We start from the raw sequence: 17,486 nt of genomic DNA, 5'->3' as shown, positions 1-17,486 counted from the left end.
TTGAAAAAAAGTTGCTGAGTGCTTTGTAGACATGACCCTGTGTAAGAGATAGGGGGTCACAAAAAATTATCTCAATAAGAGAAGGGGTTTAATCCACCACTTAAAAATGTAGGGTTGAGTTGTTTTGCTCTCCAACGGTAAATTACTGTCCAGTCAGTAATTCCAGTGCCTTTGGCATTCTCAGATGGGTTCTACAGAAGCGGGGTAGAAGTTTTGTGTTTTATGTTCTAACAGGGAAAGTACTGGTGTGGGTTCCAAAATTCAGGTCTTCGTAGCTTTAGTGTTAATAGCACTTAGGCAGTTTGCGTGAAGATCCTACATGCCAAAATGATGGGGTTTTATCCTTTATGGGAAATAATTGGTGAGTCAACTTAGACTATTTTGTTGTAAAGCAAGCATTTGAAATTTACGGGGTTTGATTGGGGTTTTTTTTGTTTAAAAAGACAATTACCAATTTTGCGGTTTTGTTTGATGTTTTATACTTACTGTTTTCAGTAATTCGCCAAAATGACCAACACAAAGGGAAAGAGGAGAGGTACTCGCTATATGTTCTCTAGGCCTTTTAGAAAACATGGTAAGTAGATACTTCCTTCTTGAGAGCAAACATAGTATATATTCATATGATGTGTTTTTAATAAATGGTGTTAATTAACCAGCATCTACCTAACTTGTTCTTTGTAGTAAATAAAAAGCATAAATTTCATATAGTTGTTTTTTGTCAACAAGATTTTAAAAATACAACTGTCAAAGATAAGAGTATGTTGAAAGCTAGTAAGCTTACATGTATTTTTTAGTCTGGACTTTTTAATCTTGATACTAACTATACTGATTTTTTGGGGGACAGGAGTTGTTCCTTTGGCAACATACATGCGAATCTACAAGAAAGGTGATATTGTGGACATCAAGGTAAATTCTAAAATTGGGTAAATAACCTACAGAACAACATTAGAAGCTAGAAAAGTGTAATACTGAAATTCAGATACTAGTGTATATTGTATTTTACCTGTTGACTTTTTATTCTCCTAAATGGGAAATTTTTGGCCTAAATAAGAGCTCATAAGTGTAGAATGGCTCATTTAACTTCCAGAAACCAGAGTTTTTAAAGTGCTATTCTTGAATCTGAAAACTTTCTTACTACTTGTTTGTTAACAGGTAGTGGAAAAATCAGGTGTTTTAAGGTGGAAAGGAATGATACGTTAGTACAGAATTTAATTGTTGATGAAGATGGAGATTGCTATTTTTTAAAAAACGGTGAAAGTTACGTTCTTTTGTAATGGGTATTTAAATGAATCCTGGTGCTCTAGAGCTTAATGATGATTGTCTTTTTGATTGCTTAAAGCAATGTGAAAAACCCATTTCACCGGCTCTGAAAGCTCTTGAGTTGCCATTTAAAAGAAAAATTCTAAGAGTGTCTTAGTTACTTTAATAAGAGTCAGGATGTAAAAAGAAGGGAAAATTGCTGGCATAACTTTGATCTCCTTTTAACAGGGAATGGGCACTGTTCAAAAAGGAATGCCCCACAAATGTTACCACGGCAAAACTGGAAGAGTCTACAATGTTACCCAGCATGCTGTTGGCATTGTTGTCAACAAACAAGTTAAGTAAGTAATGTCTGGTTTCTTTCTAGCTGATTAGTATTCCCTCTTACCCCCGTTTCACTTTGCCAATTGGACTTGTGTCTTTATTGGTCATTCAAGTGGGGCAAAGGAAATATCCTTTCAAAACTCAAGCAAACTGGGTGTTTGTCTTGTATCCTGTCAGAGGAAACAAATTGAACTAGACCTAATGAAAAATGTTCATTAGAACTCGGTGTTAAGCAACTCTGATGTTCAGAGTATAAAAGGATGTGTAACACGATGTAAATCTAGTTAGCGATTTGGTTTTGCTTATTTAGTATTAAGGTCTGTCACCTCATTAAAAGAAAGCTTACAAATGGGTGTTTGCCTCAACGCCTCTTCCAGTATGATCAATAAATGATTGTAAGTTAGCTGTACCTTGCTGTTTAATCCTATTTGTTGGTAAAAGGTTCGTGGTTGATTTATTTTATTTTTTTTTTTAATTTTTTTTTTCAACTTTTTTTTTTTTTTTTTTTTTTTTTTTTTTTTGGGACAGAGAGAGACAGAGCATGAGCGGGGGAGGGTCAGAGAGAGAGGGAGACACAGAATCAGAAACAGGCTCCGAGCCATCAGCCCAGAGCCCGACGCGGGGCTCGAACTCACAGACCCAAGATCGTGACCTGGCTGAAGTCGGACGCTTAACCGACTGCGCCACCCAGGCGCCCCGTGGTTGATTTATTTTAAATGGTTTGTGGTTTTTTTTGTTTATTTTGGGGAGAGAGCACATGACAGCAGGGGAGGGACTGAGAGAGAGGGAATCCCAGGCTCCACGCTGTTAGCACAGAGCCCAGTGTGGGCCTTGATCTCCCAAATCAGGATATCGTGGCAAGAGTGGGACACTTAACTGACTGAGCCACCCAGGTGCCCTTAATGTTTGTTTTTTCTTTTTTTTTAATAAATGAAATTGGCAGAAGTGCTTTTGGACTTTGTTACATTTTTGCTGGAGCATTTATAGGAATTTCTGTTCTCCAGGGGCAAGATTCTTGCTAAGAGAATTAATGTACGTATCGAGCACATTAAGCACTCAAAGAGCCGAGACAGCTTCCTGAAGCGCGTAAAGGAAAATGATCAGAAAAAGAAGGAAGCCAAGGAGAAAGGTACTTGGGTTCAACTGAAGCGCCAGGTGAGTGCTTGGCAGATGGCTTCTTGGTATTGATCTTGGGAATTTTAAAACTTGCTCAGTGGTCATTTTCTTTTATATGAAAGTTAATGAATTGACTGTTACTTTTTTTTGGTTCTAGAGTACTTTGAAATTGATGATTGTAGTTTACATGATTGTTCCCTTGCCTTTTTTTTTTTTTAATAGCCTGCCCCACCCAGAGAAGCACACTTTGTGAGAACCAATGGAAAGGAGCCTGAGCTGTTGGAACCCATTCCCTATGAATTCATGGCGTGATAAATGTAAAAAAAATAAAAGACATCAAGACTGTACAAATGTTTCTTTTAATTGAGTAGCAGCGTGGTATTGTCTTCCCCAAAGAAGTATTTAAAGCAAACTTTATATCCGAATTCACTGGGGGATGGCTTTATTCAAATTTTGTGGGTTTTGAGGCACCTGGATGACTCAGTTAAGCATCCTACTTTGGGTCAGGTCATGATCTTGCAGTCCATGAGTTTGAGCCCCGTGTCAGGCTCTGTGCTGACAGCTCAGAGCCTGGATCCTGCTTTGGATTCTGTGTCTCCCTCTCTCTCTGCCCTCCCCTGCTTGTGCTCTCTCTAGAGTCTCAAAAACAAACGTTAAAATATGATGGGGTTTTTGTTTTTGCTGAAAGATGTGGTTTATTGTACAATATACTCAATTGATTAGGAACTGCCAGATAGTACCTATAACATATTTTATAGTAGTTTGAAAATAGTTCCTCTAAATCACGAAGAAAAAAAGATTTTTTTAAAAACAAATGAAAGGTTATCTGTTGAGATTGCATTTAAGCACGGAAAGTTGAGTACTTGTAATTGTATTAAGTCATAAGTAGCTATGTTTTAAGGATAAAGAACTTCCATTTGAAGCCCATTACTTAAAAAGATTGTTTAAAGCATTCTGGTTCCCACTATAAATTGTCTTCCCTGTCATTTCCTGTTAAGTGTTTTTCTATATGGTGTTAGGAAAAATTTGTTTATTGGAAACGCTCTTTGTTGCCCCAGGTCCTTTGCACTTGCCTTTGCCCAAGACTGCCTGTGCTCTCTAAAGTTGGTGAATTTCTGATTGTCCTTTGTTCACCTTGCATGTCATAAGTGAACCTTTCCTAATGTATTTTAAGGAGAAAGGAGAGGAATGAAACTGGAATCAAAGGAGAAAATCTGCTTTGGGATGATAGAATTAAATCCCTTATATCTATTACCACGACAGATGTGTTTGCTTTTTTTTACAGTGTTTATAATTTTTAAAAACTTGTCTTCCCCATCACACCTGAGGTTAGAGATTGTCTTCGTAACTTTGCACTCCTAAGGCCTGGCACATAATAAGCATTTGATGAATGCTCTTGAGATTAATGAGGAAAGCACTGTCCTTTTTTTTGATGTGCATTTTCTCATTCGTTTAATCTTGTTTTCCGGGATTATTTAAATCTCCCGCATGCTGTGGAAACCTCAAGAAACCTCAACAGTTCTTGGTTTGTCTTCCAGCAGCTCGTGTTAACCTCACTTTCTGTTGTCCCCTGTGAAATAAGGGTGTTCCCCACAGGAGTATAGGGATTGGACCACATGGTTCCCGGAGGTCCTTTGTGCACTCAGGGCCTGTGATTTCCTGTTAAACCACGACCCCCATGACATACTGGTGAGAAGAGGCCTGGCGGAGGACAAGATGCGCTCAGTGCGGGAGGGCTGGCGAGGCTGAATGTTGAGGGGAAGAAGGGCCGCAAGGAGAGCTGGCTTAGGGCAGTTGCCTTAGGGCAGTTCATCAGGACCCAGGAGCTCTCCCATCTGGGGTGCAGTGCAGTCCGTGGCAGCGGTGGTCCTGCGAATGTACGTAAGGCATTTGGGGCTTTTCGGACGACGCTTTAAAGATCGTTCTTCGCACACAGCGTGGAGTCTAAGATGTGTTTTCCAAATTCCCAATTCATTGAGAATAAATTGTTTTCCCAAAGGACTACACTAGTTTGCCCTCCCGTGAAGGAAAATGCCGGTGTCCGCACCCTTCTGGTTCAGTCTTTGCTAACTTGGTGGGAGGACACTGCATTCACTATGGAGTTGGCTTCACCTCCTGCAGCACTTGCCTGGTTTCCCTTTGCCTCTTAATGCAGTCTTGGCTGTGTCTTGACTGTCTTTCCGACCTCCAGATTCTCAAGGGCCTTGTAAAAACCCACATCGTCTGGTCGGTGCCTGCCTTTCTGACCTCCCACTCCTTGAGCCCAAGGTCCAATTCAATTACGCTACCTTTACGGTGCCTCAGATAAGCCAAGTTACACGCTTGCTTTTGTACTTGGTACATTTTGTTGGGGTGGTTATCAACTTAACATTCTCAGGGTAGGGAATACTTGTTACCTACTCTACCAGAGAAGTGGGGACAAACTGCAAAGATGACCGTCTAGGAGGAGCAGTTAAGACTTCAAGCTGTGTCAAACAAGGTAAGCTAGGACGGCACGGTGTGTAAAGGGACAGCAGAGGGGAGAACGTTGGTGTTGACATGCGTCTGCTCTCGTTTCGCTGATTATTCCTGGATCTCGTACCCTTGACCCTTTCCGCTTGCTTTTCCTGGACTTCAGCCGGCAAATTAAATGAAGCCGCTTCTCTTGTGCATGCCTTGTCCCGTTTGTAACTTAATTTCCTAGCGCCCGGTGCAAATCTGGCTTCTGCCCCCACCGTTCCTACGAACCTCCTCTCGGGTCACCAAACACGCCAATTTTGATTTTACCTCCTTGATGTTTGACGTGCCAACGACTAACTTTCTGTTCCAGAGGCTTCTGCCATCCTACTTCACCCAGGTTTTTCTGCCTGTCTGACTCTGCACCGTTTTTCTGGCTTCGTGATGCTCCGCATCTGTCTCTATTCTCTGTATTTTCTGCATGACCCAAGCCAGTGGTTCTCAAGTATGGTTCCCCACATGGCATCTACGTTTTTTGGAAATTCGTTAAAAATGTGGGCCTACTGAATCAAATTCCGGGGCTGGGCCCAGCACTCTTCACAGCCTCTCTGGGTGGTTGAGGTGCTTGCTCAAGTTTGAGTCCTCTCTAATACACTTGAGACTCAAATTTCAGAGCTCACATTCTCTGAAGCTCCGACTGTATTTCCGGCTTCCTCTTGGGCAGCTCCATCTTGATATCCTGCATAGACACACAGATTCATTTGGAGGGGTTTTATTACTGGTGAAATAAATTGCATCCAGTTCCCTGAGCTTTGAGTAATGTGTGTGTGCACTGGTAGATTACGTACCCGCCTTGAAACGCAGGTCCTTTTAAAAACGAGTAATTGTTACAGGTTGTGAAATTGTAAGTGAATCTCTTACCATGCAATTCCCTTTTCGTACACTTGATGAGAATGAAGGAAAATGTTCTAACTATAAAACTTTTCACCCTGTTTTTCAGTTAGAGCCATGACCATAAGTGAAGGTGCCTGGCTCCTTGAACTTTTAATTCTTTTCTCATCTAGCTAGGTGTCTTTTAAGGCCTCTGTTTTTGTTCAGTTGAGCCCAATCCCGAGGGTTGAATAAAATTTGTCACGCTCTGTGGTAGTGGGGAAAAAAAGCCCCACGGTTTGATATCTCTTTGATGTTCTCACTGGTGTCTATAGGATCTTCTCTGTACTCTGGTGGGAAAAGAAATAGGAAAAATATAAACAAAGCAGGTTTATTTTTTGAGCGCAAGAGAAATAATTTTAAACAATTGGCTTTGGAAGACCAGTATTTGTCCCATCCCCGCTGAAAAGGAAAACAGTTGGTATTGTTCGTACGAAAACCTTCACGGAATGTGCTCGACAGGTTATTTGGTTTTGAGTAACGGTGAGGCAGCATCTGCTTGCTGTTCTTGCTGAGGTGGAAAGTGTGTGCAGAGGAGGGAGTGAGCAGCCCGGGCTTTCTGTGTTGTGATTCTTTTCAAACTGCCAGAGTGCGTGGTGAGGAGTAACCGACAGGCTAGCTCAGGAAGCCCCAAACGGGAAAAGCACAGAGAAAATGCTCTCATACGTACTTGGCTAGCAAGACTGGAATGTATGGAAATCATTTGACTTGGAAAAGAAATGCAGTGAGGTACTCTGTTGTCTCTGAGATGGGGTGATGATGATGGCTCAGCTCAAGGGAAGATGTGATTGAACTTTTTGCTCCTGAGCCAGAAGGAGATCGAGAAGAATTGCTTCTGGGAGATGAGTAAGTAAATAGTTTCAAGATCCTTGGGAGCAGAGATGATACTCTGTTTTTCACATGCTCCTAGCACTGACAGTTACATATTGTTCCCTCCTCGAGAACAGTTCAGTGGTTTTCCATGGACTCCAGATACATTCCCGAGCGAGCGTAGCGTTCATTGCCGTCCGTGGCGGGGTCGCCAACTTCTTGGATCACGCTACATCCTGATATTGGAGTCTGCCAGCTCCCCGAACTTGAATTATACTTTCTACCTCCATGATTTTGCTCATGCTCTTCCTTCAGCTTGACATGCTCTCTCCTGCTCTCTGTGCTTCCACCTATCAAATATCATTGAAGCTCAGAGACCAGGCCGTTTCTCCCCGTAGCTTTCCCTGATGACCACCACCACCCCCGCCCCCTTCAGATTTAATTCTTCCCGTTGTAGCTGTACTGGGAGTTGGCACCCTGACCTGCTTTGTCACTCCTTGTCCACGACTGGTGCGTTTTCCATCCTGTTCTCTACCTTGATGGGAAGTGCCAAGACTGGACATCAGAGGGGCTGGGGCGTCTACTGCTGAATGGCTCTGTGACTTTGGGTAAGGTACCGAACTTGTCTGAATCTCAATTTAGGAGATATTTAACCCGTTTTACAGGCTTAATCTAAGATTAAGGAAGAAATGGGGCGCCTGGGTGGCTCAGTCAGTTAAGCGCCCAACTTTGGCTCAGGTCATGATCTTGTAGTTCGTGAGTTCAAGCCCCATGTCAGGCTCTGTGCTGACAGCTTGGACCCTGGAGCCTGCTTCAGAGTCTGTGTCTCCCTCTCTTGCTAACACTCCCCCGCTCACACTCTGCCCAAAAAAAAAAAAAAAAAAAAAAAGATTAAAGAAAAAATATGAGAAGTTTTTTTGTAAATTAAGCAATTTTATAAAAGGGAATTAATTTCACTGTTTCACTGGGGATGTCTGTGATGGCAGGCGGGAATGTCTTATACTTTGTCTCCTCAGTAAATGGTAACAAAGCTGTTCTCTGTGTTTTGTACCAGCACTTAACAGAGCTTTGCAATGACTAGATTTTCAATAATTTTGAAGATTGAAATAAAGTAGGGAGCTGGTACAGAAGCACAATTTTTATTCTGGGAATACTACCAAAAGGTAGTCTGTGAGTCCCCAGTAAGCTCAGTGTTCAAGGATTTAGGATACGCAGGAAAGATAGTTGATATTAGGAGATGATGGGCAGTGGGGGGAGAGATGTTCTTGAACTAGACAAGTACCCTCAGCAAAGTTTTGCCTGAGGGCTAGAAATCAAGCTTACTTGGCTGGTAAAGGGTTAATAACTTCCTGAGGCTGATATTTGCAAATTCCCAAATTCTGCCCCTCACACTTATTCTAAACACCCACAGGATTTGTGTGTCTACATCTGTGCCTACGCATCTCCATTATGTTAAAACCACTTCAGTATGCCTGTGAATTATTGGTTGCAGTGCAATTTTACATCACTCTGGACACAAAGAAATCCAAAATGAAAGAGAACACAAGCTGCAACCATTTTAGGAAGGCTATTTATAATGTTCAGTAACAGTTCGGTAACATATTGTCTGTATTAAAAGGTCATGGATTATCTATCTGCAAATGCAAAGAATAACATTTTGAGCTCTCTGAGCAAAGGTGCGACATGAATGCAAAATGGAACATAATCATCAGTGGACAGAGGAACAGTCTTAGGAATCTTACTTATTGGGTGACCTTAAATCAAAACGATCTTATTTCTGACCGAATGTGAGCTGGGGAATGTGAGGTGAAGAGATAAGCCCAAGATTCAGCCAAGAAAGTGCTCTCTTTTCCCTTGAGAGTTCTGCATTTTAATGGGAAAGTGAGGGGTGTTTGTGGCAGGTCCCATGGACTCCTGCTCCACAGTGATCCCCTCTTCTATTTCTTGATTTTTAATGGGCAAGCAGTGTGCCTGCTAGCTCCTGGGAAGGGACGACGATTGTCCTAAGGGAGTGGCAGTCCCAGTCTTTGCGAGATACTTGGATAAACTCTCAACTTCTCAGCTCTGGAGATTCAGAGATAAGAGAAAGTCTGCGGGTTCTGAGAATTATTTTGTCATAATAAAAAAGAGACCAAAGAATAGAGTCCCACCCTCCCTGCTTTGCTGAGGACTTGGTGTTTGGCGAAGCAGGGGCCCTTTTGTGTAAGGAGAGCCAAGAGAATCTGGGAGACAACAACTTGGACACCTATTACTGAGCAGCTGAAGGACCCTTGGAACCAGATAGTTTCAAGGTTTTGTAAATAGTAGCTGTCTTTATGGTACCTTCCCCCCGTCGAGGAAGGAGGCGCCCTGCTTCAAATCTTTCCAGTTAAACTGAGGTTTAAAAGACTGCCTTGTGAGCCGGCAAAGGTCCGTGCAACTGAGATACGGCAGTTCATCCCAGGACACTTCCTGGAACACTTTCTCTTGAGAGCATTTTGCTTTCAAAACCGAGGTATTTGGATGATGGTTATACATACGATTTCTGCCCTTTCCAGCTCACACAGGGAAGACATCATTTACTCACTTACTCATTCAGAAAGTCGGTCCGTGAACAAAGGACCTTGTAAGTCCCAGCTACCACTGTGTGCTGATGCTAAAGGCACAAACGAGAGTCTCTGCCCTCCTGGAGACAGGCAGGAAACCAGTGGAACAGAAAGTGACAGTTGAGACCCGTGCTGCCAAGGGCCTCCCAAGAGAGAGGAACTGGGAGACAGGGCTGGGGGTGGCAGCAATGATCAAAGAAATCTGAGAGAGGAGAGATTCCTAGTCTACTGCAGGAGCCCTGAAGAAGTCAACTGAGAAGCGAGGACGGCAGTGGGACGGAGAGGGGAGACACCAAGGTGTGCAGGCCGTAGAAATGGTGGAACTCGGAAGTGAGAGTGGTTGGAATCAAGGATGGCTCACAGGTTGCCGGTCGGGACACGTGGGGAGCCGGAAGGAACATGCATTAGTGTGGTTGGTTGCAAACATGGATCCCACTCTCTACCCCTCTGCATACACTCAGCCCTTTCAAGTGTGACTTCAGCTCCCTCCACTAAGGAGTGGGGTGTATCTTGCCCTCTTGAATTTGGGCCGGCATTGTGTCTCGCTTTGGCCCACGGAATGCAGCAGGGGTGATGGGTTCCACCATGGAGCCTGGGGTTCAAGAGGCCTTTTCTGCTTCTGCTTCCACTCGCTGCCCAGCCGCCACAGGAGCAAACTCGGGCCAGCCTGCGGGGTGGGGAGAGACCTGTGACTCCGTCACTGCTCGTCCCCCATCACAGCTGACTGCCTGCCCGCCACCGCCCACCCCCTGCCAGTTCTCCGCAGATACGTGAAAGGACCCAGCCTAGGCCAGCTGATTCTGGCCTAGACTAGGATAACCCCTCCACTGACCTACAGACTTGTGAGCAACTGTGGGGGATTGTCGTTTTAAACCATTAAGTTTCATGCAGTTTGTCATGCAGCCAAAGCCAACTGACTCAACCGAGAGAAAGGGGCGTCAAGGGTGGGGCCGCCCAACAGGCAACTGGACGTTTGAGGTGGGTACACAGGAGGCCAGAAGCATGAAGTTCTGAACCTACAAGGATAAAATCCCAAGGCTTCTGCCTTCCGACGGTGGGCTCCCCAAACCCGAGAGCAGGCCACTTTTCCCTTTTGTGTCCTCCTCTTCCACTCCCCATCCTCACCAACCTTCATTTTAGGACTTGAGTAATAAAGCAAATGCCTGGCTCAAGTGCAGAGAGCAATGGAGAATCAGTCCAGAGCCAAAGCTCCCAGGGGACGGAATGTGCATTGAGGGTTCCCTAATGAATGGATTCAGCCAAGGCCAGCAGCGAGGGGCGAGGGTCTGGCGGGGAGGCCGAGTGGTTCCCTAATGAATGGATTCAGCCAAGGCCAGCAGCGAGGGGCGAGGGGCGAGGGGCGAGGGTCGGGCGGGGAGGCCGAGTGGCAAACAATTACTGCCCGGAAGGGGCCTTCACATATCCGGAGCCAGATCACCGTGACCGAGTTCCCTTATACTGACACGAATGCAGGACTCCACCCCCCTCTTTCTTCCCTATTAATGTCATCCCTTAGCACCTTTTGGAAATAAACAGGGCCACTGCACTCAACAGGAATTTATCCCTCCCGTTGTTGCGGAGACACCCGACCGAGTGCACCGTTTCCTCTTTCGTTCCTCCTCCAGCTCACGGGGATCTCAGCTTCACCCACCGGCCCAGTGACCCGGGTTCGTCTCTGCGGGAAGGAGGGGCCTCCAGGGCTACGCAGGCACAGCCTGACGCGGGGCCTCCCACGCACTCGCGGGACGGGGGCGGTCCTTGCAGGGGCCGCAGGCGGGAGCCGCGCACAGCGCGTCAAGCGGCTAGGCGGCGCGCACGCCCGCGGCCACCGGCCCCTCGGCTCTCCCAGCGCGTCCCCTCCCGGCCGCCGCGGGAAGGGGCGGGAGGAGGAGGAGCCGGAGGCGGCCGCCGCGCCCCCACCGCGCGCGCCGAGCCCTTTAAAACGCGCGGAGCCCCGCGCGCTGCGCCGGCCGCCGCGGTGCCCGCGCTCCAGCGTCCCCGCGCGCTCTGCTGGCCGCCGCGGCGCTGCGGCCGGGCTCGGCGGGTTTGCGCTCTCGGCGGCGGGTCCCGCTCGGCCGGCGCGCCCTCCATGCGGCCGCCCAGCATGTCCGGGCACTGTCTGCTCGCGCCCATCCCCGAGTCCTCCTCCGATTGCCTCCCGCCCAAGGACATCAAGCTGGCCGTGCTGGGCGCCGGCCGCGTGGGCAAGAGCGGTGAGTGCCCGGGGGGGCCGCGCCGGGGAGGGGGTGGGGGGGGGGGGCGGGGAACCGGGCTTCGGGGAAGAGCCGGAGCTCTGGAGCGGAGGGAGGCGGGGTGGAGCGCGGGGAGGAACCTGGAAGTTTCGGCGCGGGCCCCGGCTCTCCCCCGCCAGCCCGCTTTTCCCGCTGCTTCCCCGGGGTTGTCTACTCCAGGGCTCCCTCCCGCCCGGGTTGGCACCTGCTGGAGAATGGCGGGGGGCTGGTGCGGCAGGCCGGGCACCTGCAGTCACACCCCGACGCGCGGGAGACCGCGACGGCCGCACCCTGGGTGTTGCAGAGCCGTAGGACTGGGGCAGTACCCGCTGTCCTGCGGCCCATCGCCCCCTCCTTTTCCTCGAGAGCGTCCGGGGTGACTGTTTGGTTCCAGTCGTTTAGCGGACTTCCCCATGGTTCCCTTTCAGCAATGATCGTGCGCTTCCTCACCAGGAGATTCATCGGCGATTATGAACCGAATACAGGTTAGAATAATTTCGTGCTCTCTGCTTCCGTGGCTGCATGCCCCGAGCTCCGGCTTTCTCTCTCCTGATAGGAGGCTAGGAATTTAAAAGCAAACTCTCCTTCACTCTCCAGGCAAGTTGTATTCACGGCTCGTCTATGTAGAGGGGGACCAGCTATCCTTGCAGATTCAGGACACCCCCGGGGGCATCCAGGTAAGGACTGCCAGAAGCAAACAGCTCACCACCTTGCATACCCCGGGGCCGGGGGGGGGGGGGGCTCCCAGGCTTGAGCAAGATGTCTAAACACACCCGTTTTGCCTTTAGATATAGAAGTGGGCTGTCCCCGGGTGGGGGCTTAGAAACCCTCCTGGGGGCTTGGGCAGGGTGGGTGGATGGTTAGGGAGGCAGCATCCTGGTGTCCGTCACCTCCAAAGGAGAGAGATGCTTGACCTTTCTCTACAACCCTAGTGGGGCGTCACTGCCCCAGCTTCCAGCACTGGGCCAGGAAACCGTTAACAAAATGATTGGGGTGGGATTCTGGGGAGGGGCTCCTCCCCTAGCAGGGACTGCTGACGTGCTTCTAACTGTTCCCTCAAGTTAGTAATTGATTAACGAGTTATTAATTGCACTCCCTTCTAGGGAGGCAAGGTCTAGTGGAAGAACAGAAAGAAGGAATTTGTTTCTGTAACATTCTCAAAAAGGGCATGCTAAAAATATTTCTATGGGCTTGGGAAAAGATATTTATCTTGGCTTGTTTTCAAAGTTTTGTTTATTCCCAGTTCCCTAAAGATTGTGCCATTCGCATTTGAAAGTTCTCGCTGAAGTCATCCTTCAGTCAGCCAGGGCTCACCACAGAATACCTGCCAAGCAGGGGGCCGAAGGATCCAGCATTAATGGCAGCCAATAAAATAACCCAGGCAGGGACCTGGCCGGAGAATCTGTTCTCCCCGCAGCCAGAGCCGCCTTCCGCAGAAGCTAGGTAGAGTCTGAAAACTGTACTTACGATTTCTTTTTCGAACTTGCTTTCCCGAGGGTCCCTTTGATCTTATTTTGAGTCCGCTCCCACTGCGGGCTTCCTTGATCCAGACTCGTGTTGATCTTTCTCAGGTCCAAGACAACCTCCTCCAGGTAGCTGATCCGCTGTCCAGGTGCATGCAGTGGGCAGACGGCTTTCTGCTGGTCTACTCCATCACGGACTACGACAGCTACCAGTCCATCCGCCCCCTCTACCAGCACATCCGGAAGGTCCACCCTGACGGCAGGGTCCCCGTCGTCATCGTGGGCAACAAGGGGGACCTTCTGCATGCCCGGCAGGTGCAAACGCGTGATGGCGTTCAACTAGCCAACGAGCTGGGCAGCCTGTTCCTTGAAATTTCCACCAGTGAAAACTACGAGGACGTCTGCAATGTGTTTCAGCACCTCTGCAAAGAGGTGAGCAAGTCGCACGGCGTCAGCGGGGAGAGGAGGAGAGCCTCCATCATTCCCCGGCCGCGCTCTCCCAACATGCAAGACCTCAAGAGGCGCTTCAAACAGGCTCTGTCTTCCAAAGTCAAAGCCCCCTCTGCGCTGGGGTGAACCCGGCTCACCCAGACTCGCCTCCTTTTTACTGCCCGTTTGTGCAGCCGAAAAGACTGGGGATCTCCCTTTTTAGCCGCACATTCAAAGTTTATTTTTATACAGACCGTTGGTTTTCGAGTGTATGTGTGTTTCCGAAAATTCAGTGATTGCCTAGAAGTTGGATAGTTTGTTTTTTTTATTAAACTAAATTTTTTTTTTTTTTTTTTACTGTAACTGCTAGCCACTTTTCCATTAAAGGCAAAATGGCAACATGGCTCCTTGTTTTCTAAATGTCTTTTTATAGATCATACTTGCACCAGAGCCCAGAACGGCTCCACACTTGCCCTCAGTCTGAACTCCTGTTGGTGTCTTGCGGTAAGGGGGTTGATGTAGGGGGATCTGTTGTGGGAGAAAGGAAAGAATGTGCAGGAGGAAAGACTTGAGCAACTGTAGGATGTCTTTAATTAGGGCGCTTTGCCACAGGCATGAAATTGACACCATGTGATTTTCAAGGAAAGGGGTTCATTATCTGCTGGTGCTACAAAATTACAAACAGGAGTAACAGTTTTATTTGTTGGTGCAAATGCCGGTTTATCCTCTCCACCCTGTTCTAAAAACTAAACATGCCTTAGGTCAGTAACCACACCCTACCCAGAGCGGTGAAAAATTCTTCCTGCTCTGCCTCCCCGACCCTCACATCTGACAGGGCATCTGAAGGGTCCATTCCCCTCTTTTTCTCTAAAGCGTCACTCTGCCACAATCTAGGCCTGTACGGGTGTCGCCCAGACTGGCAGGGAAGGTGAGACTGGTTTCTTGGTTTCTGGAATGACACCCTTCGCATGCTTTCTTCACATCAGGACAACCTGGCTAAAACCAACCCTAATCTCTTTATTTTCATGGCTAAAGAAACTCAGCTGTTTTCCCCTTATCTACTGGGTAAAATATAAATGAGGCATGAGATCATTTACCACCTCTCCAGCCTTATCATCTCCTTCAAGCCCCCCCCCCCCCCCCCCCCCACACAGACACACACACACGATGGACTGAAAGCCCATTCAACAGAACGGTCTGCCGTTCTCAATACATACAAGGCTCTGTCATGCTTCCTGCCTTAGCACGAACCAGTCCCTGTGCCTTGAATACATTTTCCTCTTCTCCCCCGAAAAGATCACAAACTCATTTTTCAAGCCCCAAGTCCTGTGCTGGGCTCAGCTCCCGGGGTGCCGTCTCTGAGTCTCCCTGTAGCATTTGTGTGAAACCCAGCCACACCATGTAGCTATTTGTCACCTCCGTTGCAACTGCATTTTATGACTTTGTATCCCAAGCTTCTGGCCTCCGGCTTGCACAGAGTGGTAAGTTTTCAGTAAATATTTGATGAATAGTACGAGCTGCATGCGTTGATTTTGATGCCAAGGGACAGTGATGGGAGGTTACGATCAATGTCACTTCCGCGGAATAAGGAAAGGAGGTGTTCCGAGTAGTTAGAGGTACTTGATTGGCAGCGACAGAGAGGAAGTGACACATATGTAGCTTCTGGTCATTTCAGACAATTACCCTGCCTTCCAGGGACCCCTGTGTCCACATCTGTGCTGTTACCACCATTCTTCCCTACACTTGAGGGGTGTCTACCTGGCGTGACTACCTGTGCTAAATGGCATGAAGGATTACAAAAATCAGATAGTTCAAGGGGCGCCTGGGTGGCTCAGTCGACTGAGCCTCCGACTTCCACTCAGGTCATGATCTCGTGGTTTGTGGGTTCGAGCCCTGAGTCGGGCTCTGTGCTGACAGCTCGGAGCCTGGAGCCCGCTTCCGATTCTGTGTCTCCCTCTCTCTCTGCCCCTCCCCCGCTCGCGTTCTGTCTCTCTCAAAATAATAAACATTAAAAGACACTTTTTAAAAATAAATTAAAAACCCCCAAATTCGTTCATGCCTAAAGCAGCATCGAAATAATCAAGGGAAAATAATATAGTTTGGGATTCTATTATGTTTGAGAACGTGCCTACTTCTTGCTGATTCGCAAGCACAGAACTAAAGCAGTTCTTTCTATCATCGGCCATTCCTGCTTCTAACCATACATCTTACCTTCGGACACGAAAAGCAGTTGTACTAGTTACTGCTATGCCCACAGCCTGCCGAGATCCCCCACTGCGCAGGGAGGGGGGGGGCTCCTTTGCCTCTAAGGAGCTGAGCCCAAATCCCATGGGAATAAGGCATCTCACGTCCCAAGGGGAAAGCCCTACTGTAGAAGCGAAAGAACAACCCAAGAGATGTCCCAAGGCTGCCTATGAAGAAGTTCCAAGTGAGGGAATGTTGAGGACAGGAAGTACCCTTGAGCTCTCCAGGGGAGAGCACAGTGTGGACCAGAGGGGTCAAAAGTCATGGGGCAGTTCCAAAGGGAGGAGCAGAGCCTCTAGGGACCCGGGGCCAAGCAGAAAGCACCCCACATGGTATTTTTCCCGGCCTCGGCATCACAAATAACTGACCTGGGCCTCAAAGCTTCCCTTCTTACTGGTTGCCAGAACGGACCCAGGGGACGACCCGGCTCCCTGGTCTCACAGGGACCTCCATGCCTGTTCCCCAGACCTCCTGCTGAGGGGGCGAGGTGCACGGGGCAACATCCAGAAGGCCCCCCCCCCGGTAGCAACCGTGCAGATGTGAGAGGGGAGCATGGAGTTCATGGTGGGGGGGGCACTTAGGGTGGGACGTTGTTGGATTTGTGTGCAGGAAAGAGGATGTGAGGATTTGGCCTTGACTGGGTGCCGAGGAGGCCCTTAGAGTGGAAGCTGAGCTCCCAGCTAGCGTCCCTCTGCCTCAGGAGTGGGGGAGGCAGAGCCCTGGGTGTCGCTCCGCCCCTGGTGGGGACACACCTCCTGGAGCTTTGGGGAGAATATTGGGGAGGTGGGGAGGTGGGGAGGAGACTGTCTACATCTCCATCATAGGTTTGCCGTCCCTCCGGGCTGTCATCCTCACTGTCACCTCCGTCCTCATGCCCCGCCCCCGCCCCCACCCCTCACCCCCCAACCCCCTCCACCCCTCACCCCCCAGCCCCCCCCCCCCCCACGTCTGTTTCTGAGATTCCTCCGTCTCCACTGACACCACTCATCCCCCTTCCGGTCAAGGCTCCGTGCTAATGCTGCTCTGAAGCTGCAGAATGATTTAATTAATGAGCCTATTTAATTAATGGTCCTGGAGATAATGGAGAAGCTCCAAATGACTACACTGTACATCCGGGAAGCGTTCTGTACGCCATGTGCCACTCGTGGAGAGCAAACTCGAATAATGGAAAACGAGACCCATTATAGCCTCAGAAGATAAATCTGCTTTGCCTGGGTTGAGGTGAAGGGCACAGCGGAAGTCCCGAAGTTTATTCATATCTCCTTGGAGGAACGGATGAAAATAAGTCGCCGTGGAAGGCAATGGAGCAGATGGGAGAGACAAGGTGACTGTTTAGTCATGAACTTGGGGCTCGAATCGCTTTTTTGTTCCACGTGTGTGCTGTCATTTCGGCTTCTCGCCGTGCACAGTCACCAGTCCGAATTTACGACGCGATGAAATTTGGGATGATTCATAACTTATTCTTACCATTCGACCCGTCTCCAAAAGGTGGAGTCTTTTTCAGGACTTTGTTAAAATTGGTCTTGAGACACTCGGACACCCAGTGAGAAAGGTGTGATACATAAAAAAAAATCCCAACCACCCTGAAGTTCTCCAGGGGTCTAGGAAAAATGAACCGTCGTAAACAATGATTAGTTGGCAACCGCAAAAACCGGTTT

At 48.3% G+C, this 17,486-nt stretch overlaps 2 protein-coding genes and 2 non-coding genes across 5 annotated transcripts; all 4 read left to right on the top strand.

Moving 5' to 3' along the window:
• The first annotated feature begins 489 nt into the window (after window positions 1–489).
• On the top strand, window positions 490–3,954 carry RPL21 (ribosomal protein L21). Its single transcript, XM_058689145.1, has 5 exons — window positions 490–574; window positions 845–906; window positions 1,489–1,601; window positions 2,589–2,739; window positions 2,923–3,954. The coding sequence occupies exons 1-5, from the start codon at window positions 508–510 to the stop codon at window positions 3,010–3,012; spliced, it is 483 nt and encodes a 160-aa protein (XP_058545128.1). The 5' UTR covers window positions 490–507; the 3' UTR covers window positions 3,013–3,954.
• Window positions 1,305–1,375, top strand: LOC131489931 (small nucleolar RNA SNORD102). The gene has a single exon (XR_009250834.1). It is a non-coding gene; the product is annotated as a small nucleolar RNA SNORD102 (small nucleolar RNA).
• On the top strand, window positions 1,646–1,772 carry LOC131490004 (small nucleolar RNA SNORA27). The gene has a single exon (XR_009250899.1). It is a non-coding gene; the product is annotated as a small nucleolar RNA SNORA27 (small nucleolar RNA).
• Window positions 3,955–11,460: 7,506 nt separating the features above from the next.
• Window positions 11,461–13,984, top strand: RASL11A (RAS like family 11 member A). Of its 2 annotated transcripts, XM_058689127.1 has the most exons (4): window positions 11,468–11,674; window positions 12,121–12,177; window positions 12,290–12,369; window positions 13,264–13,981. In XM_058689127.1, the coding sequence occupies exons 1-4, from the start codon at window positions 11,551–11,553 to the stop codon at window positions 13,729–13,731; spliced, it is 729 nt and encodes a 242-aa protein (XP_058545110.1). In that variant the 5' UTR covers window positions 11,468–11,550; the 3' UTR covers window positions 13,732–13,981. The 2 variants fall into 2 exon arrangements, with proteins under 2 accessions (XP_058545118.1, XP_058545110.1); XM_058689135.1 differs by lacking the exon at window positions 12,121–12,177 and having other exon boundaries at window positions 11,461–11,674; window positions 13,264–13,984.
• The last annotated feature ends 3,502 nt before the right edge of the window (window positions 13,985–17,486 follow it).

This window comes from Neofelis nebulosa, chromosome 1 (assembly GCF_028018385.1).
Source record: "Neofelis nebulosa isolate mNeoNeb1 chromosome 1, mNeoNeb1.pri, whole genome shotgun sequence".
Lineage (NCBI taxonomy): Eukaryota > Metazoa > Chordata > Mammalia > Carnivora > Felidae > Neofelis > Neofelis nebulosa.
Note: the sequence above shows the minus strand (reverse complement) of the source record. Positions and strands in the feature narration are given on the sequence as shown.